This window comes from Monodelphis domestica, chromosome 6 (assembly GCF_027887165.1).
Source record: "Monodelphis domestica isolate mMonDom1 chromosome 6, mMonDom1.pri, whole genome shotgun sequence".
Lineage (NCBI taxonomy): Eukaryota > Metazoa > Chordata > Mammalia > Didelphimorphia > Didelphidae > Monodelphis > Monodelphis domestica.
In genome coordinates, this window is record NC_077232.1 from 291,323,101 (window position 1) to 291,342,023 (window position 18,923).

The following is an 18,923-nucleotide window of genomic DNA, read 5'->3' on the forward strand; positions in this document are numbered from 1 at the left end:
TCCCTGGATATACTTGATCCTTTGTTCTTCCAAATGAACTTTATGATGATTTTTTTTTCTAATTCAGTAAAAAAGCATTTTGGTAGTTAGGTATGGCACTAAATAAGTAAATAAGTGTGGGGAGGTTGGTTATTTTTATTATATTAGCTCATCCTACCCATGAGCAGTTAATGTTTTTTTTCAATTGTTTAAATCTAGTTTTAGTTGTATGGAAAGTGTTTTGTAGTTGTTTTCATATAATTCCTGTCTCAGCAAATTTGTCTCAGCAAATAGATTCCTAAGTATATTATATTGTCTAGGGAGATTTTAAATGGAATTTCTCTTTGTAATTCTTGCTGCTGAGATGTGTTGGAGAAATATAGAAATGCTCATGACTTTTGTGGGTTTATTTTATATCCTGCAACTTTTCTAAAGTTGTTGATTATTTTAACTAGCTTTTTAGTTGATTCTCTAGGATTCCTTAAGTAAACTATCATAGCATCTGCAAAGAGTGATGCCTTGGTCTCTACATTGCCAATTTTAATAGCTTCAATTTCTTTTTCTTCTCAAATTGCTACTTCTAGTGTTTCAAGTACAATGTTAAATAATAGGGGTGATAATGGGCATCCTTGTTTCACCTTCATCCTTGTTTTCATCCTGATCTTATTGGGAAGGAATCTAGTTTATCCCTATTTATTATTTTTAGGAAAGACCCTTCTATTTCTATACTTTCTAGTGTTTTCAATAGGAATGAGTGTTGTATTTTGTCAAAGGCTTTTTCTGCATCTATTCAGATAATCATGTGCTTTTTGTTGGTTTGCTTGTTGATATGGTCAATTATGTGGGTGGTTTTCCTAATATTGAACCATCCTTGAATTCCTAGTATAAATCCCACCTGGTCATAGTGAATAACCTTTGTTATGACTTGCTGAAGTCTTTTTTCAAGTATCCTATTTAAGATTTTTGCATCTATGTGCAATAAGGAGATTGGTCTGTAGTTTCCTTTCTCCATTTTTGACCTGCCTAGTTTTGGAATCAGTACCATATTTGTGTCATGAAAGGAATTTAGTAGAACTCCCTCTTTGCTTATAATGTCAAATTATTTGTATAGTATTGTGATTAGCTGTTCTTTGAATGTTTGATAGAATTCACTTGTTAATGCATCAGGCCCTGGGGATTTTTTCTTAGGGAATTTTTTGATGGCCTGTTGGATTTCATTTTCTGATATTGCATTATTTAAGAATTATATTTCTTCTTCTGTTAATCTAGGCAATTTATATTTTTGTAAATATTCATCCATATCACCTAGATTGATATATTTATTACCATATAATTGGGCAAAATAGTTTTTAATGGTTGCCTTAATTCCCTCTTCATTGGAGGTGAGTTCTCCCTTTTCATCTACGATATTGTTAATTTGGTTTCTTTCTTTCCCTTTTTTTATTAGATTGACCAGTACTTTGCCTATTTTGTTTGTTTTTTCAAAGTACCAGCTTCTAGTCTAATTTATTAGTTCAATAGTTCTTTCACTTTTGATTTTATTCATTTCTCCTTTAATTTTAGGACCTCTAATTTAGTTTTCTTCTGGGGATTTTTAATCCATTCTCTTTTAAGTTTTTTTCATTTGCATGTCCAAATTATTGACCACTGCCCTCCATAATTTGTTAGTATATGAACTCAAGGATATACATTATCCCCTGAGTACTGTTTTTACTGCATCCCATAGATTTTGAAAGGATGTCTCATAATTGCCATTTTCCTCAATGAAATTATTAATTGTTTCTATGACTTGTTCTCCTACTAACCAATTTTGGAGAATCATATTATTTAATTCCAATTAATTTTTTATTTGGCTGTCCATGTACCCTTACTGATCATTATTTTTATTGAGTTATGATCTGAAAATGTTGCATTTATTATATCTTATTTTCTGTATTTGTTTGCCATGTTTTTATGACCTAGTACATGGTCGTTCTTTGTGAATGTGCCATGTGCTGCTGAAAAGAAGGCATATTCCTTTTTGTCCCTATTTATTTTTCTCCATATATCCATTAACTCTAGTTTTTCTAAGATTTCATTCACATATTTTACCTCTTTCTTTCTTATTTATTTATTTTATTTGATTTACCTAAATTTGATAGTGGTAGTTCAGGCCTCCAACTTGTATAGTTTTATTATCTATTTCCTCTTTCAATTCCATGAGTTTCGTCTTTAGAAATTTGCATGCTATACCATTTGTTGCATACATGTTGATTACTGATATTTCCTCATTGTCTATACTCCCTTTTATTAGGATGTATTTACCTTCCCTATTGCTTCTAATCAAACCTATTTTTTACTTTGGCTTTGTCAGATATCATGATTGCAACTGCTGCCTTCTTTCTCTTGGTTGAAGCCCAATAGGTTTTGCTCCAACCTTTCATTCTAACCTTATGAGTATCTACCCACCTCAGGTATATTTCCTGTAGACAACATATGGTAGGATTTTGGATTCTAATCCACTCTCCTATTTGTTTTCATTTTATGAGTGAGTTTATCCCATTCACATTCAAAGTTATGACTGTCACTTGTATATTCCATAGCATTTTGTTATCCTTTCCTAGTTTTGTCCTTTCTTCTTTTGCTATATCCTTTTAAAGTAGTGGTCTACTTTTAATCAATCCCCCTAATCCCCTCCCTTAATATGCTTCCCTTTCTGGCCCCTCCCTTTTTGTTCCTCTCTTGTTTTTTTAGGGTATGTTAAGTTCCCTGCCCCCTCTCTTTCCCTCCCTTTTTGCACTCCCTCCCTTCTACTCTCCTTAATTTTCCCTTTGCACTTACCCTGTAGGATAAGATACATTTCAAGGCCCCAATAGATATGGGTGCTGTTCCCTCTCAGAATTAATTTCACTGAGAGTAAGGTTTAAGTATAACCTATTAACCCTCTCTTCCTCTCCTTCTTATAAAAATATTCTTCCCCTAAGCTTCTCATGTGTATCATTTTGTGATAAAGATTATCCTATTTATTTTATTTCTTTAAGAATCTCTTGGTGCCATCTTCAATTTCCTCCCCTCCCTTTTTCTTTTTTCACATATCATTTTATAGTCTTTAATGTCCCAATCTCTTCCCGTGAATGATTCTTCTAATTACTATAATAATGCATACAACTTTTGAGAGTTACTAATAACTTTTTCCCCATATATTAATATATATAATTTGATCTAATTGTAGTCCTTAAAGTAAAGAGTGTGAATAAAAAAAATTCCCCCTTTTCCCTCTCTTTCTTATTTACCTTTTCATGTTTCTCTTGATCTTTGTGTTTGGATATCAAACTTTCCACTTAGTTCTGGTCTTTTCTTTACAAATACATGGAAATCTTGCATTTTGTTGAATACCCATACTTTCCCCTGGAAGTATGTAGTCAGTTTTGATGGATAGGTGATTTTTGGTTGAAGACCCAATTCTCTTGCCTTTCCAAATATCATGTACAAGAACTTGAGGTCCTTTAGTGTGGAAGCTTCCAGGTCTTGTGTGATTCTGATTGGTACTTCTTGGTATCTGAATTATCTCTTTTGGGCTTCTTGTAGAATTTTCTCCTTAGCTTGAAAACTCTGAAATTTGGCAATTACATTCCTGAAAGTTGTCTTTTGGGGATTTGGTGTAGAGGGTATTCTATGAGCTCTTTCAATGTCTATTTTGCTCTCTTGTTCAAGAACATCAGGGCAGTTTTCTTGGATGATTTCTTGTAGTATGATGTCAATATTTATGTTTATTTTTGACTTTTCAGGTAGACCAATGATTCTCAAATTATCTTGTGATCTGTTTTCCTGATCTGTCATCTTGTCAGTGAGGTATTTTATGTTTTCTTCTATTATTTCAATCTTTTGACTTTGATTTATTAAGTCTTGCTGTTTTGCAAGATCATTGGTTTCCAGTTGCCAAATTCTGGTCCTTATGGTCTGGTTTCCTGTTATAATCTTTTGGTTTTCTGCTTTAATCTTTTGATTTGCTGCTATAATCTTTTGAATTTCCTGTTTGGTTTGGTCTATCCTGCTTTTCATGGCTTACAACTGTTTCTCCAATTGGGAGTTCTTGTCCTTTAAACTGTGATTTTCTCTTTGATCTATTTCCCACTTTTCTTGCCAAAGGCTTCCATCTTTTTCATAAGTTCCAATGTAAATTCTTCAAGAGCTTGTGGACAATTTCCTTTTTTTTTTTTGGAAGGTTTGGGGTTTATTTGAATTTCCTCATATATTTCTTCTGTAGCCTGGTTTTTTTCCTCCATAAAAATTTTCGAGGGTCAATGCCTTCTTTTTGTTTTTCTTGTAGAGTGTTTGTTGCTCCTGGGTATAATTTGTCATCACTGTGGAGGTGGACATTTTTCCTTCTCTTTTTAGTCAGAAATCTGAGTGAGATGGGCAGGCTTTCTGTGTATGGATTTAAGGAGCAAAGATTTTGCCTGAGGCAAGCTCTTGAATCTCTGTAGCCTCCACTATTCACTACCCTTCTCTCTACTACCTTCCCAAGAGTGCCCAAGATCAGCACTCCCCAGCCCACTGGGGTTTCAGGTGTAGCTGCTCTCAAGAATAGGTCTTTGGTGGTCTTAGTCAGCTCCCAAGGACCTAGAAGTGCCCCTTGCTCATTCTAGAGGTGCCCCTTGCTCACTCGCTGATTCTGGAGCATGCTGGCTCTGACTCTGGCTCTGTAGGTGAGGTGGGGAAGGGTAGATCAGTTCATGTTTGGCTGGGTGCTATTTCACCTGCTATAGTGTGGAAATGCCCAAATCCCACGTACCTTCAATGTGGCACCCTACTGTAGAGTCCCTTTGTTCTTATGAATTTGGTGGGGGTTTTTTGGTCTTTTGAGGTAGCCTACATTGGTGGGTGCTGAGGAGTGGAAGAGTCCCGCATCTGGACTGCCGTCATGCTTACCCAGAAGTTCCCCGACAACAACAATTTTTTAAGAATTACCATATTTTCTCATAGGAATACAAATCATTTGAACTTTTTGGGTGCCTTAATTTTTTTCCCTTTCTTAATTACCTTTTTGCAATTCTGTTGAGTTCCCTGTTTGGGTATTAAATTTCCTGTTTAAGTCAGGTCTTTTCTTTAGGAATGCTTGGAATTCTTTTATTATATTAAACGACCATACTTTCCCCAGCAAGAATATAGTCAATTTTGCTGCATAGTGTATTATTGAAAATATGTTACCCTAAAAAAGAACTACTTTTCCCAGGAGTCCACTGACTTCCTGTCATTACGTACTTCCTGTAGATAGGACAAATTATGCAGGGATGTGGAAGGCCCCAGCTCTTTACTTCCAGTACCAAGCTTGGTGGTGGTAAGGTGGGTGTTTGAACTGGCTGATCAGTCATGGGCACATGGTCTTTATTTTGTATCCTCTTTATTCCTTGATGTCTAATGTTCATTTAATAGACCTCCTAAACTATAATTTTTTTTATTATTAGAGATTAAATTTTACAGTATTTGATTCTTGGTTGTAGACCCAGTTTCCTTGCTTTCCAGAATATCAAGTTCCATGTCTTTGGTCCTTCTGTGTAAATGAAGCCAGGTCTTATGTTGTCATAACTGTGGCTCCATGATATCTGAATGGTTTCTTTTTAGCAGCTTGTAGTATCTTCTCCTTTGTCTGGAAGTTTTTGAGCTTGGACATGTCAACTGGGGATTTAATGTAGCAGGTGGTCTGTGGATTCTCTTAGTCTCTACTTTACCTTCTTGTTCAAGAATATCAGGTTGTTTTTCTTGCATAATTTCCTATAGAATGATGTACAAACTTTTTTTGTCATGATTTTCCAGTAGTACAATAATTCTTAGATTGTCTCTCCTGGGTCTTTTTAAATGTCTGTAGTTTTATCAATAAAGTGTTTCATATTTTCATCAAATTTTTCATTCTTTTGAATTTCTCTTATAGACTCTTGCTGCCTTATGAAGTCATTTGCTTCTATTTTTTGGATTCTAATTTTTAAATACTAAATTTCATCCCTGGCTTTTTGATAATTCTTTTCCTATTGATCTGTTTTTCTTTGTACATCATCTTTCACTTTCTTTGCCTCATTTTCAACCTCATCAATTCTGTTTTAAGACACTATTTTCTTGTTTTACTTCATTTATCTCTGTTTACAGATGACCTAATTTTCTTTTTTTAAGTCCTTTTCCCAATTTTCTCCAGCCTCTTGAATTATTTTTTATTTTGTTTTGAGGACTCCCAAAGCCTTTGTCCAATTTCCTGGAGTTCCTGAGTTTTTGTTTGGTGTTCCTTGGTCTTTTTCTGTTCCATTTGTTGTTTGTTGTTGTTGTTGTTGTTGTTGTTGTTCATTACCTTTTAAGTTGAATCGGCAGTAAGATCTCCAGGCTCTACCTTGTTGTTGGATTTGGTTTTCTGTCCTCCTCAAAGTGCTTTCTTTTTATTGTTATGGAAGTGTTTTCATAAAGAACTCAACTTTTGCTGTTTCTAAGCCACTATCTTAATTCATTCCCTATTGAATGTTCTAAATGAATTTTTATATTTGGAAAATATTTCAGCTGTCCACTTTCAAGGCCTCTTTCAAAAACCCAAGGTTTTCTCTTAAATGTTTTGACATCAAAAAGCATCTTTCTGCTATTCTTCCTATAACTTTTACTTGTTTCTTCAGTACAATAAAGTGTAGTGCAAAGTCCATAAAACATATGAGATTAAGACAGGTCATATTGTTGAGCTATGGATATCCCTACCCTTTTTCATTTATAAACAAGCAAGCAGGCTACAAATCTCTCCAGGTTTCATCCTCTGCTCAGCTTGAACCACCTCAAGATATGCTTGAAACTGTCAAAAATTCAGAGCACAAGCCATGATGTAATTTGACATATTTATTACATCTTTGAAGATATCATCAAATCTTTGGCTGCTTTCCCTGGCACAAAGAGCTGCTTGATATATAATACATTGGAATTGAGTGACTTGATATTTTATTTCCTTAACAAAGAACTATATGAATCCAGATATTGTCCCCACCATAGAAGGTGCCCCATCACTAATAATTGAAACCACTTTTTCTTGTTTTATGTCTTTTGACCAAATAAACCTCCATCACAGTATTGTAGCTATCTATCCATTGTGTTCTTTCAGGCAAAAACACAAGTTTCTCCAGCACTTTTCTCATGATGTTATGAATAGCATGAAATATAAGTGAAATATAAGTACTGTCAATAATAGTCATACTGTGTAGGTGGAGTTAAGATGGAGGCCTAGAAAGAGCAGAAGTTCAGACCTCTGAATACCCTTCCTTACTTATGACAAATTGAATGTTCCTAGGGGACTGAAAATCAAATTTAACAACAAGACAGAGCCAAGGAACCCTCCTGCTAGACTTAATTCAAAAGGTACACCCCCAGAAAAGCCAGAATCTGAGAACACTCGGGTTTAAGGGGAAGACAGAAGGAAGGTTCCAGGACTGACCCCCCTCCCACCTAGAGCCTCTGAGACTCCAGTGGCAGCAGGAACTTCTGGCCCAACAAAGGTGCTGGTCTGGAGGGTGTACTTTGCGGGCAGGGCTGTGCCAAGTTCAGAGTGCCCAACACAGACTGTGGGGAAGGAGCTAGAGAGGGAGTATAGACCTGGAAGCCTGGTGAGAGCTGTGGAGATCCTCCATATTTGCTCAGCCTTCCAGGTGTTGGACTCAGAGCACACCCAGCCCAACTAAGGTGAACTTAATCCCATCGAAACTCTCCAGAACTCAGAGAAGCCCAGGCTCCACACCCATCCTCATTGACTGCTGGACATTAATCCAATCAAAAGTCTCCAGAGAATAGGGAAGCTCAAACCCCCAACAACCCTCCTCCAGAGACTACACGGAGAGATCTCCTATTAAAGCTTGAAGAGGAGAGACTGACAGAAGCCCCCAAAACCAAAAAAATGAGAGGAGCAAGAGCACAGACAAATACAGGGAGTAAAGAAGGGGTGAATATGAGCAAACAACAGAAAAAGAAGAAAGAAATTACAATAGACAGCTTCTATTCAACAAACAGAACAAAGGGAGAGAGATCAGCAAATGATAAATCAGAAATCCCAGCGAATTGGATACAGGCTATGGAAGAACTAAAAACATAATTAAGAAAGGCTGAAGACAATTGGAGAAAAGAACTTAAAAACTAAGATAAGTCATCTGGAAACAGAGGCACTTGAACTAAAATGATAAAATAAGTAAGAGTGGGTGGACGGGAAGGAGGGAAATAATGTGATTGTTGTAACCAAGGAATAATGTTCTAAATTGACTAAATAAACTCATTGAAATGGAAAAAAAAATAAAACCACCCTAACCAACAGTCTCTCTAAGGTCTGAGGTTTCTCCGTCTAAGTGTGACGATCTGGTCAAGTCATGGAGATGAGAGACACTGTGTGCTCAGGCCCACATACATAGGCATCACACAGTGTTCTGCTATAGCACGGAGTTCTTTTATTATATAGGCTAGTGATTACATAGTTCTTTGGCACATAATCAAGGTTCTATATATGTCTTTCCATAGTACTTAACAACAGATGCATAGCTTAAGGAGATAGTCAATGAAACATTGTTGCTATAGATGAATAACATAGACAGGGTGATCTAGAGGTTAGTTCTCCCTGACCTAGGAGAATCTTTGTTGCTTTTGGTCAACTTTCACAATCAATCACAATTATTTAGGAGAGAAGGGTAACAAAACATTTTGTAGCTAGGTACAAGGTTAGAGGGCAATTTAGTAACAGACCAGATTTAGGGTTTTCCTCAATTTATAAGTTATATTTTTCTTGTGTTCTTTAAAGCACCTGGCAACATTGCCTAGTTTCTGTCCATAAACAGAATTTAATGGAGTGTGTCTTGAAGATGATTGATGTCCTTGGCTTGCCTGCCTTATAATGGGAGTTATGTAGCTCTGTGAAGAAGGAAAGGAGGGGGGGGGCAATAGGTAGTTATCTTTGGTCTTTAATTCTATAAATACAATCTTTTGGGGTAATAACCTAGTGGAATTAAAGAGGATTATATATGTATTGATCCCATAAGTATTTGCTCTCATATTATTTCTCCTTCATTGGGGAGAGAATAATAATCTTGATAAGTCCATTAATTAGGAAAGTTGGAGAGAAAGAAGTCACAGAAGGTGGTCAATGGGGGGACCTTGTTCTCGGGGGGCTGCCTTGCAGTTCCCTTCTCCCAAACTGTGACCTTGTCAGCCAGTTGGGGTCTGTTGACTCCCCGTAATTACATTTTTTTAAAATTAAGCCAGCTGTATCCTGGTGAGATGGCTGCTCCTTTCCAATCCCAACAGAGGAATGACCTTTGACATACTCATAGACTCAACAGGCTGCCATCTGTATATATGCTCACTCTGTATTTTGACTGACCCACCTTAATCCACCCAGGTGAGGGAGGAAACACTCCCATTGGACTCTTGGGTGGTGGGGCAGTTATGTGATCAGGTGCAAGTGGAGAGGGGAAGGGGAGTAGCCAGCTATGCCTCCCTCTGACTTTCTAGTTAGGAACTATGAATAACTCTGTGCTACAGGAATGGGCACACTGGGTCCTTGGCATGCTTGTCCACAGAGAGCTCTCTGCATGCCATCTCTGGCATATGTGCCATAGGTTTGCCATCATGGATTTAGAGTAATGAAATGTATTTACAATCCAATAAGTTTATATTACAGTACTATTTATAGATAGAAAGTACCTTAAAGATTACTTAGTCTATGCTCTTTCATTTTATTGTATTTTTTTTCTCTCAGAATTATCCAAAGATTTACTCTACTAGTCTCCAGGAAAATCAGCAATAAGGATTTTACCTTTTCTCCTATTTCTAAAACAGACTACAGAATTGTCCAGTAAGTCCTGTGAACATGACGCTCCATTCCCCAAACACCCAGATACTCATAAGTGCTGTGCCCAAGAAGGTCTGGAACGAAATCTCTGTATGACTGCTCTCGTGCACCCACCCCAATTGTTCCCAACCTACAAGGAGCCATCAAATGAAGAAATATGTGAATCCTTCAGGAAGAAACCCAGTGGTTTTAATGAAAAGTAAACTTCCTCCCAATTTATTTTATTCACATATACATGTACATACATGCATGCATGAATATATTTGTCTATATATACATATGTATGTCTTATGTAGATGTATATGTACATATAGATACAGGCATGTGTGTATTTTAGAACTATTTTGGATCCTTCTGGCAAAATAAAATTTTATAGTATAGCTTCCTATTGTTGAATAGTTAGTTTAACTTTGTATTTCTTAAATATGAAGAGCACGTGGATTTTCTTCTTTCTGATAATACAATGATAATTGATCATATTAACAAGATATTCTAGTACTACATTTGTAACTATTTTCCTCATAAAAGACAGAGATAGGGACTGAACCTTAGATTTCAATGGTATAAAGAATTCCTAAAAGAAGAAATTCCCTCTTCCAATTCAAGGAATTCTCTATAACTTAGAGAATGTTTCTGGGTCTTAGAGATGCCTAGAGCACTAAAGAGGTCAAGTGACTTGTCCAGGGTCCTACAACCAGTATATATTAGAAGTGGGACTTGAACTAAGTGAGGTCTTCTTTCCTCCAAAGCTGGATCTCTAACTAATTGGTCATACTATCTTATTCATGAAAGCCTTCTTGAAAGTTTTGCATAGACTGAGAGGAAAACTATACACCATCCCTGGAGATTTCATCCTCAACCTCATTAAGCAAAGGTCAGAACAGAATATAAAGTTCTGTAGGCAATCCTTGAATGGAAAGCCTGTGCAAACTTCAATATCTAAATATTTTAAAAATAAATTTAATTAATAATAATATCTTTTTTTTTCACTTCAGGATATCTTTTAAATAGAGTAGCTTCCATAGAGGATTTAAAACTACTTTGATTTAGATTTATTATTTTATTTGGAGTTGCAAGGATCATATCTTTTCCTAGGAAAATGGGAACAAGAATCTTTAAAAGGTAAAGGTAGATCAGATTTATTTTAGTTATGTAGGAGCTAATATTAAACAGGTTTGTTGAGGCCTTTCAATCATTATCATTTTTTAAAAGTTCAGCAAACGCTTCAGAAAATCTACTTAGCATTTTTACATTTTGTCCTTATGCTAGGGGTTCCTAGTTTTTTGATCCCTGCATCCCTTGGCTTGCAATTCCTGTTTACCCTATTCAATATTGTTATATTTAAAATTAATATATCCACCAGTTATTATTTGTCATAAGGTTTATTAATAATCACTTGGGATAGAAAAGGTAGATAATCATAGATTTAAAGTCTTTTCCTTACTTTAAGTTCAGACCACGTGTGGTTTATTCTCTAAGAATCCCTCTCCCCCTCACCTCTCTCTACCAGCCCAGTTTCTGTACCAAAAAGACCCAGGGTAGACTCTGCTCACTCACTTTTATTGACATTCATGGACATTCATGGACTCAACTCTGGTATGTGAAGAATGTTGAACAACCAGTCGGCCCTTCAGGATTGGAAGGGGATGAACTTCCCTTGACACAACTCCCCCTGTGATCCTTTGGGAGACCAGGGGATCATTTAAACATAACTATCATATCTCTAAAGATCTTCTAACTAAAATACATGCAATATTGCACTTTCTAAGAGGAAGCTGCAATAGTTAGAGATGAGAGGGAAATAAAAGAAGAAGAAACAAAAAATGATTGATAGACACATTGACAAAATGCCAATTAGGGGGCAGTCCCCTTTAGCATAAGAGTTTACATTCAGAATAAGTATGTTCAATCCCCTTTAGTTCAGTTCATTACATCCCAAAGTTCATTCTGGATTTTTTTTGATGCAGTGTGTGACTTCTGCAGGCATCTTTACTGAACCTTTTCCAAAAAGATCTGCTTTCTTGATTTGGGATATTGGCAAGTTTCTTTTCCTGAAATTTCTCCAAAAGATTTTAAATCTTGGATTTTAGGCTAATTGCACACCCCCCCCCAGGAAGGTTTTTACAAACACATGAATTACCCCGGGATACATGGTTGAGTTATGATGTGTATGAAACAATCGTCAAAAGAAAAAAAAATCCCAAATAAAAGAGCAAAAATTAAATTCTGTATAAAAATAATCCAAAGTACAAAAAGAAAAATCTCATGGGTATAAAATTCTGAGTAAAAAATAAATAAATGAACCTGTAACAGGTCCTTGAATTACTAGCAAGACCCAGTGAAAGTGATTTGGTTCCCACAAACCTGTAGGACAATTGCAGTGATATAGCACTTTACCCATTTGCAGCCAGGACTACAGAAAATTGCCAGACCATAAGAGAGAAGGGACTAATTTTCAGCAGCAAAAGGGAAAAATAATTCTGGGTTTGATTTTACCTTAACTATCAGAGATAGAGGAGCCAGAATGATAGCCAAACTGAGGTACTTGACTGAGAATAATTCACAAAGAGTATAGTACAAGGAGTCCCACATCTTAACATATGTCAAGTGCCTCGACCTTGAGTCTCACATGTTGACATAGAAGTTCAACAATCCTACCTGGATTGGTTTAGTCCTTTTTGACCTTGTACTACTTGGCACTGTATAGTGGCTCTTTTGTTCCCTTCTCCTGGAATCGTACACAATCATTAATCACAGTCCTCAACACAATATGAAACAAAATAAATTCTAGACTTTACCAAGACCCCATGTAGGTTGGTAAATAGATTTTGAAATATAATATCACTTTTTTTGTAACAACCCTGAGAGGGAGGGTTTAATTAGTTCCATTTAAGAGATGAGGCACTGAGGCACAGAGAAGTTAAATGACTTACCCATGGTCATTCAGGCTGGATCTGAACTCAGGTCTTCTTGAATCTAAGTCCAACACTCTATCCTTTGTGTGCAACCTAGCTACCTAAATAAAATAAACAAAATAAAAATATTAATATCAATAGGATAATATAGCTATTCATTAAGTATTCTTTATAAACCCTTAACAAGTATTTTTATGCCTTTGAGAGTACATGTGTTCCCAGTTAAGAATTACTTTGTGCACATAGTTCCCCACAAATTTCATGGAATATATGAAATTCTCATTTGAAATAATAAAAGAAAACTCAATCTGGTCTTTTGAAAAGCTGACCAATCATTCTGTACATTTCAGGTATTTATATGAATACTCCAGCAGTTATGGACAAGCTCCACTCCCACTGTTAGTAAGTTACACCAAGAACTATCTCTCTATGGTGAGTACCTGCTGTGCATCGTCTGACATCAAAGCTTGCTTTGCTACAGAGGTAAGTCCTTCTTTGTTTTAAAACCTCACCTTTCATCTTAGAAACAATATTGTATACTGGTTCCAAGGCAGAAGAGGGGTAAGGGCTGGGCAATGGGGGCTAAGTGACTTGCCCAGGTCACACAGCTGGGATGTGTCTGAGGCCATATTTGAACCCAGGACCTCTCATCTCTGGGTCTGGCCCTCAATCCACTGAGATACCCAGCTGCCCCCTGTAAGTCCTTCTTTGCATGTCTGTCTGCTGCAGTCCCTTAATCAGAGCTTTCATCATCTATTACATATGATTTTGGAGTTTTCTTAATTGAGCTATCACCTCTTCTCTGATTTGTTTGGAGTTGAGATTGAATCATGAACCAAAGTCTAGACCCATTGATGCTTAAAGGGTCTGGAAATATTGGGCCATTTTTGTGAAGTGTTGAAGATCTCTCAAGAGAGTTCCAAGTATCATTCTGAATATTCTACCTGCAAGAGCTCTATGCTTATTTTTAGAGCAGTGTGTTGGACTTGTATCTTGATACAAATGAGGGATTTTGTTTCCAGGGTTCCCATTGGGAAGCTAATGCAGCTGAGGTGACCCAGGAAGACAAACCAAAGAATCCAATAGCACATCTTGGAATGGTTGTTGCAAGGCTCAAATGAGAGGTGCAGTGTGGCTAGAGTATGGAACTTAGAGTCATTTAGATCCTAATTCGGTGGCCTTGACCAAGTCAAGTTAGCCTGTCAGCTTCACTTGCCTCATCTGCAAAAAGGTTGATAATGATAGCATCTCTCTCACAGGATTGTGGTGAAGATCAAAGGAGATAGCAGACAAAAGTCTTTGCAAGCTTTAAAACTTTCTATTAATATTATTCCATAAATTCAACTACTGTTCGGTAAATGATAGCTCTCATTTCTCGTCCATTACTCCCCAGATAGAGGCAGTATGGTATAATGATAACAAATGCTTATATAGCACTTTAAAATCTGCAAGGTATTTTATATTGTTGTTTGGGGGGATTTCTTGGCAGAGATGTTGAAGAGGTTTGTCATTTCCCTCTCCAACTCTTTCTACAGATGAGTAAACTGAGGCAAACAGAGTGAAGTGGCTTCCCCATGGTCATAGAGGTAGTAAGCATTTGAGCATAGATTTGAACTTAAGAAAATGAGCCTTCTGACTCCAGGTCCAGCATTCTATTCATTGTGCTGCCAAATATCCCATTTGAACCTCTAATCAATCCTATAAGAGTCTCCACATTTTATTATCCTCATTCTATAGTTGAGGAAACTGAGTGGTGAAGAATTTTGTCCATGGTCATAGACCAAATCTAATGAATTTAGGTTTTCCTTTCTCTGAATCCAATGCTCCATCCAAGCCACAAAGCTCTCTCTGGACACTAACCATGGAATCAGGAAGACCCCTCACTGTGATACCCTGGGCAAATTGCCTAACCTCTATGTACCTTGGGCCACCTTGTAAAATAAAGTCCTCTAAATGGTTATGAATATTTGAAGATATCATAGACCCTTCACATATTCCCAGTGAGTGACACATCTTGCATTTCAAGAGAAAATGTCTCCAAGACTTGCATCCTGGGGGCTTTTCTGTTCATATTTTCCAGTTTGTTTCAGGATTATTTATGTCAAGTAAGAGATGGCACAATATTAGCATTGTTGGATCTTTTAATATTCTGCCCATTTTCTATAACTTTTGACTGTCTTTTCTTCCCAGTGCTGCAGGGATTTCATGATAAGGCTTTGCCTTGAGTTCAGCACAACAAATTAATTTTAGTCTTTTCAGTCTATTAAATGTTTCCCAATTGTGTGCAAAAATGTTCAATAATATTTTTAAAATTATGATCCTCAAATTCTCTTCTCTCCTTTCCCTTCTCCCTCCTTGAAAAGGTAAACAATTTGATATCAAGTATGGATATGAAGTCATGCAAAGCATAGCAACATATTAGCCAGATTGGAAAAAGAAAATACATTAAAAAAAAGAAAAATAATGTTTGAAAATATACATTTTAATTTTTAAAAATCTATAAAGTGCCTATTATGTACCAGGCATGCACCTATACCAAATACTCACAAAATAGCACAGAAAATAACCCCTAAATATACAATTATGAGCCATCACCATCATCGCACTTGAGTTTACATTCTATTTAGGTTATTTTATTTTAGTCTGATTTAAACAATAAATGGCAATCATGCATGTTTGTATTTTATATCATATCATTTCTGGTCTGAAGAAGAATTAAGTTACTTGCACAGGGTGATACAGTTGTCATACATACTGTCATTTAAGGCATTAATATGGGTGAAGCTAGGTGACACACTGGATAGTACTCCAATCAGAAGGATCTGGGTTCAAATTTGAACTCAGATACTTCCTAATTGTGTGACCTTGGACAAATGATTTAACCCTGTTTGCCTAGTCCTTGCCCTTCTTGTCTTAGAGTTGCTACTAAGACAAAAAGTAAGTTTTTTTTTAACACTTTCATGTACCACAGTAGATAGAGAGTTGTCCTTGGAGTCAAGAAATCTTAGGTTCAAGTTCTATTCATGATCCAAGGGCAAGACTCTTCACTTCTTAAATCTCTAGGCAATTTTCTAAGACTTGATGTTGCAGAGAAGGTGCCCACTTGCATTGATGGAGGTAGTTTCTTCGTGTGGAAATTTTCTTAGGAGAAACCTTAGGTTGTCAAACACAGATTATAATGAAAGGGCCAGTATTGGCATATAAAATCAGACTGTCTCCAAAGGAAATCTCCACACCCAGTTTTGTGTAGAAAATTAAAAAGTCAGAAACATTTTCTAGAGTACTCTTGAGGAAAAATTTTAAAAATAAAAGTACTACTGAATCCATTTTCCTATTTATTGCCTGTAGACATGTAGACAATTAAATCCATGTTATCCTTGTTGGGGGGAACAAATGACTTTGCTCAGTCATCATCCCTTATCAAAGGACATTCTAAGCTAAGTACATTCGGCTTTAAATCTCTGCTGATCTGGGAATTTGCTAATTGCCCATGGAGACTGCTGTTTCTATCATTTCAAATGTGGCATTCTATTTGGTGATGGGAGCAAAGAAAAATCAACATACAAAAACCTCCTTGGAAATTTAAGATAATTCAGTATTGTTTGGATTTAAGTCTCTGGATGAATGAGGAATACTGACCCCTAAAACATGAAACTGAAACTATGGGTATTGTTTTTATTGGCCATCATATGAATGTAGTGGGAATCACCAAATTCCAAATTAAGGAGGTGAAATCCTTGGAATGCTGAGCAGGTGGCAGGAAGAAGAGAGACAAACCCACTATCATATTTCACATAAGTTGCTATATGACATAAAAAACCTATGAACTGATTGATATTTGTCACAGTTTTTACAGATGTAGCAATTCTTTAAACCTTGGTAAATATAATTTTAAACAAAGTAAAACTTATTTGGGTCTAGAACATCATCAATAAATCTAGATTGTTCTGCTGGGAGTAAATTTAAATGAAGAGTTTTACAGGAGCTCTTTTTTTTTACTTCCTGATTCATAAAACATTTGGTAGGAACATTTCTTTGTTTCTCTACCTTTAAAACAACATTCTTTATAATATATATATATATATATATATAAATATTTTTAAAATCATCCATTCAGAAACTACTAGTTACTAAAATTATTTCTGAAGACCCTTTAGAATTGCCAATTAAATTTTTAGCTCATTAAATTTTTCAAAGGTTGCACACAATTTAACCAGTTTTGTTGAAATCCATTCATCTTCATCTATGTGACAATTAACAAAGGCAACATGTGATATTCAATGGATCTAGTGACAAGGGTTTGGGCAATATTTTCATGGGCTTACAAGGATATTTTTGTTCTTCGACAAAGGTAAAGGTATAAATTAAAGATCAATATAGGCAAAACATAGCTTAAAATGATTCAGTATAACAGAAAGATATTGATTAAATTAAAACAAATAAACTTTAAAAAATGAAACCCTAAAGCAATCAGTAAACACAATAATATAAACCAATGAAAAGATGCAGACAGATCAGTGCAGTCAAAATCCTTTTCACCAATCCTAATAGACTTGTTCACTATTATAGAAGAGAATAAACTCAAAATAGTTAGCAAGAAACTTCCAGATCTCTTTTAAAGTTCTTTCCCCTCCCCCCATTTTTATTATCCATTTAGATTTTGTTCGTCAGAGGTCTGAATTTCTTCATAGAAGCACAGGGCAGAATCTCCACTCCACATGTTGAGAGCAGTTGGGACTTTTAGAACTTTGTCAAAATATTTCAGGTTAGTTTGTAGCATAAGCAGCCTAGCTTGTGGCATATTCTTGAGGAGAAGGAAATAAAGTGGGAAATCTCCAATGAAAATAAAAAGTCCCAGGAAAAGAATTAAGCAGATCCAAACTGTACTTTTTTGCTCTACCAACTCAAACTGTTTTTTCAGAGTTTTAAGCATGCTTTGCAATAGCATTTTTCCTGAAAGATGCTGAATGGGGTTTGTTTAAAGAGTAAAAAGAAAAAAGCAAAACTTTGAGGGAAAACAATAGCGTATTTGCATATGAGAGAAAAAAATACTTCTCCTTAGTGTTTTGAGTCGAGAAAGAAGGGGAAAAAACAGGCTTATTCCCCAAAACTGACTTTAAGTCTACTGATTTGGAACTGCCCTCCCTGTGAAAAACCTTTAGTTACAACCTTCTAAACTAGGAGTCCCGGATCAGTTTTTAAAAATCTGCTTGAAAATTAGAGGGTGTGGGGTTCTTTTCTCCACACTAAAAAATGGCTATGGCAGGATAGAAACACACACATGGAGTGTGGAAAGAGATTGGGGTGGAAAGATTTTTATACATCACCCTTTGTGGGAAAAAAAATGACTTGGATTGGCAGGCTCTTGTGGTGGGTCTGGTCTCAGCAAGAGGGGGCTCCAAGCTGGGTGGAGAGCGATGAGGCATGCTGGCCAAATAGATGGAAAGGAGAAAGAGCAGGTGGCAGGGTGGGGCAGGAGCGCAGGTACACCCCACCACCAGACCCTTGTGGTGGGCAGCTGGTGGGCAGTGACTGGGGAAACTTACTATCTTTACTGTAAGGCTATTGTTAACTTGGAAATATTAACTTGCATCCAGGTCCACACTTAGAAATCATGTAACTTGTGGCCGTATTTCTAGGTGGTTCTTCGGGCTGCTGACTGCCCCCACCTTTCTTGGGACAACAGACAAGCTATTGCCCATGTCCAATAGCGCTCGGGTAGCTATGGACAATGCAGCTCTGTGTACCCCACAGACGCCCAACTAACAATCCCTTAATTAAAGAGCAAGCCCCTCCCAAACACTATATGCGAGTCCTACCTCTGAGAGCCACTTCCCTGGCCTTTGCTAACCGGACTCCTGACACAAACAGGTTGTGGGGGTACCTCAAGTCTCGGGGTCCTTGTTAGCAGGAGAGCTCAGGCAGCCGGGACTTCAGATCTCGGTGGAATCTCCATTATGTCAACTAGAAAAAACGCAGAACTATTAAATAGTCAAAATCACTCTTTAATCAAGAGCTAAAGGGGTTCAGCGCTAAAGGCCTCAGCACTAATAGACCATGAAAACAGAGCTGCTCCCCAAGACTGCACAGAGTCTGTCCACATTGGTCACTGACCCCTGGGAGTGCCATGGACTCCAGGGAACAAAAGAATTTGGGGAACCTCTAAACCATTTGGGAAATGCAGGGGCAGGGAAAGATGA

General features: G+C 36.7%; 1 protein-coding gene across 1 annotated transcript in view; it reads left to right on the plus strand.

Moving 5' to 3' along the window:
- Positions 1-18,923, plus strand: part of LOC100023313 (vitamin D-binding protein-like) — a 52,227-nt gene that overhangs the window by 14,911 nt on the left and 18,393 nt on the right. The window contains exons 3-4 of the mRNA XM_056803350.1: positions 9,796-10,007; positions 13,074-13,206. Of these exons, the coding sequence (XP_056659328.1) occupies positions 9,796-10,007; positions 13,074-13,206 (345 nt within the window). The remainder of the gene's footprint in view (positions 1-9,795; positions 10,008-13,073; positions 13,207-18,923) is intronic.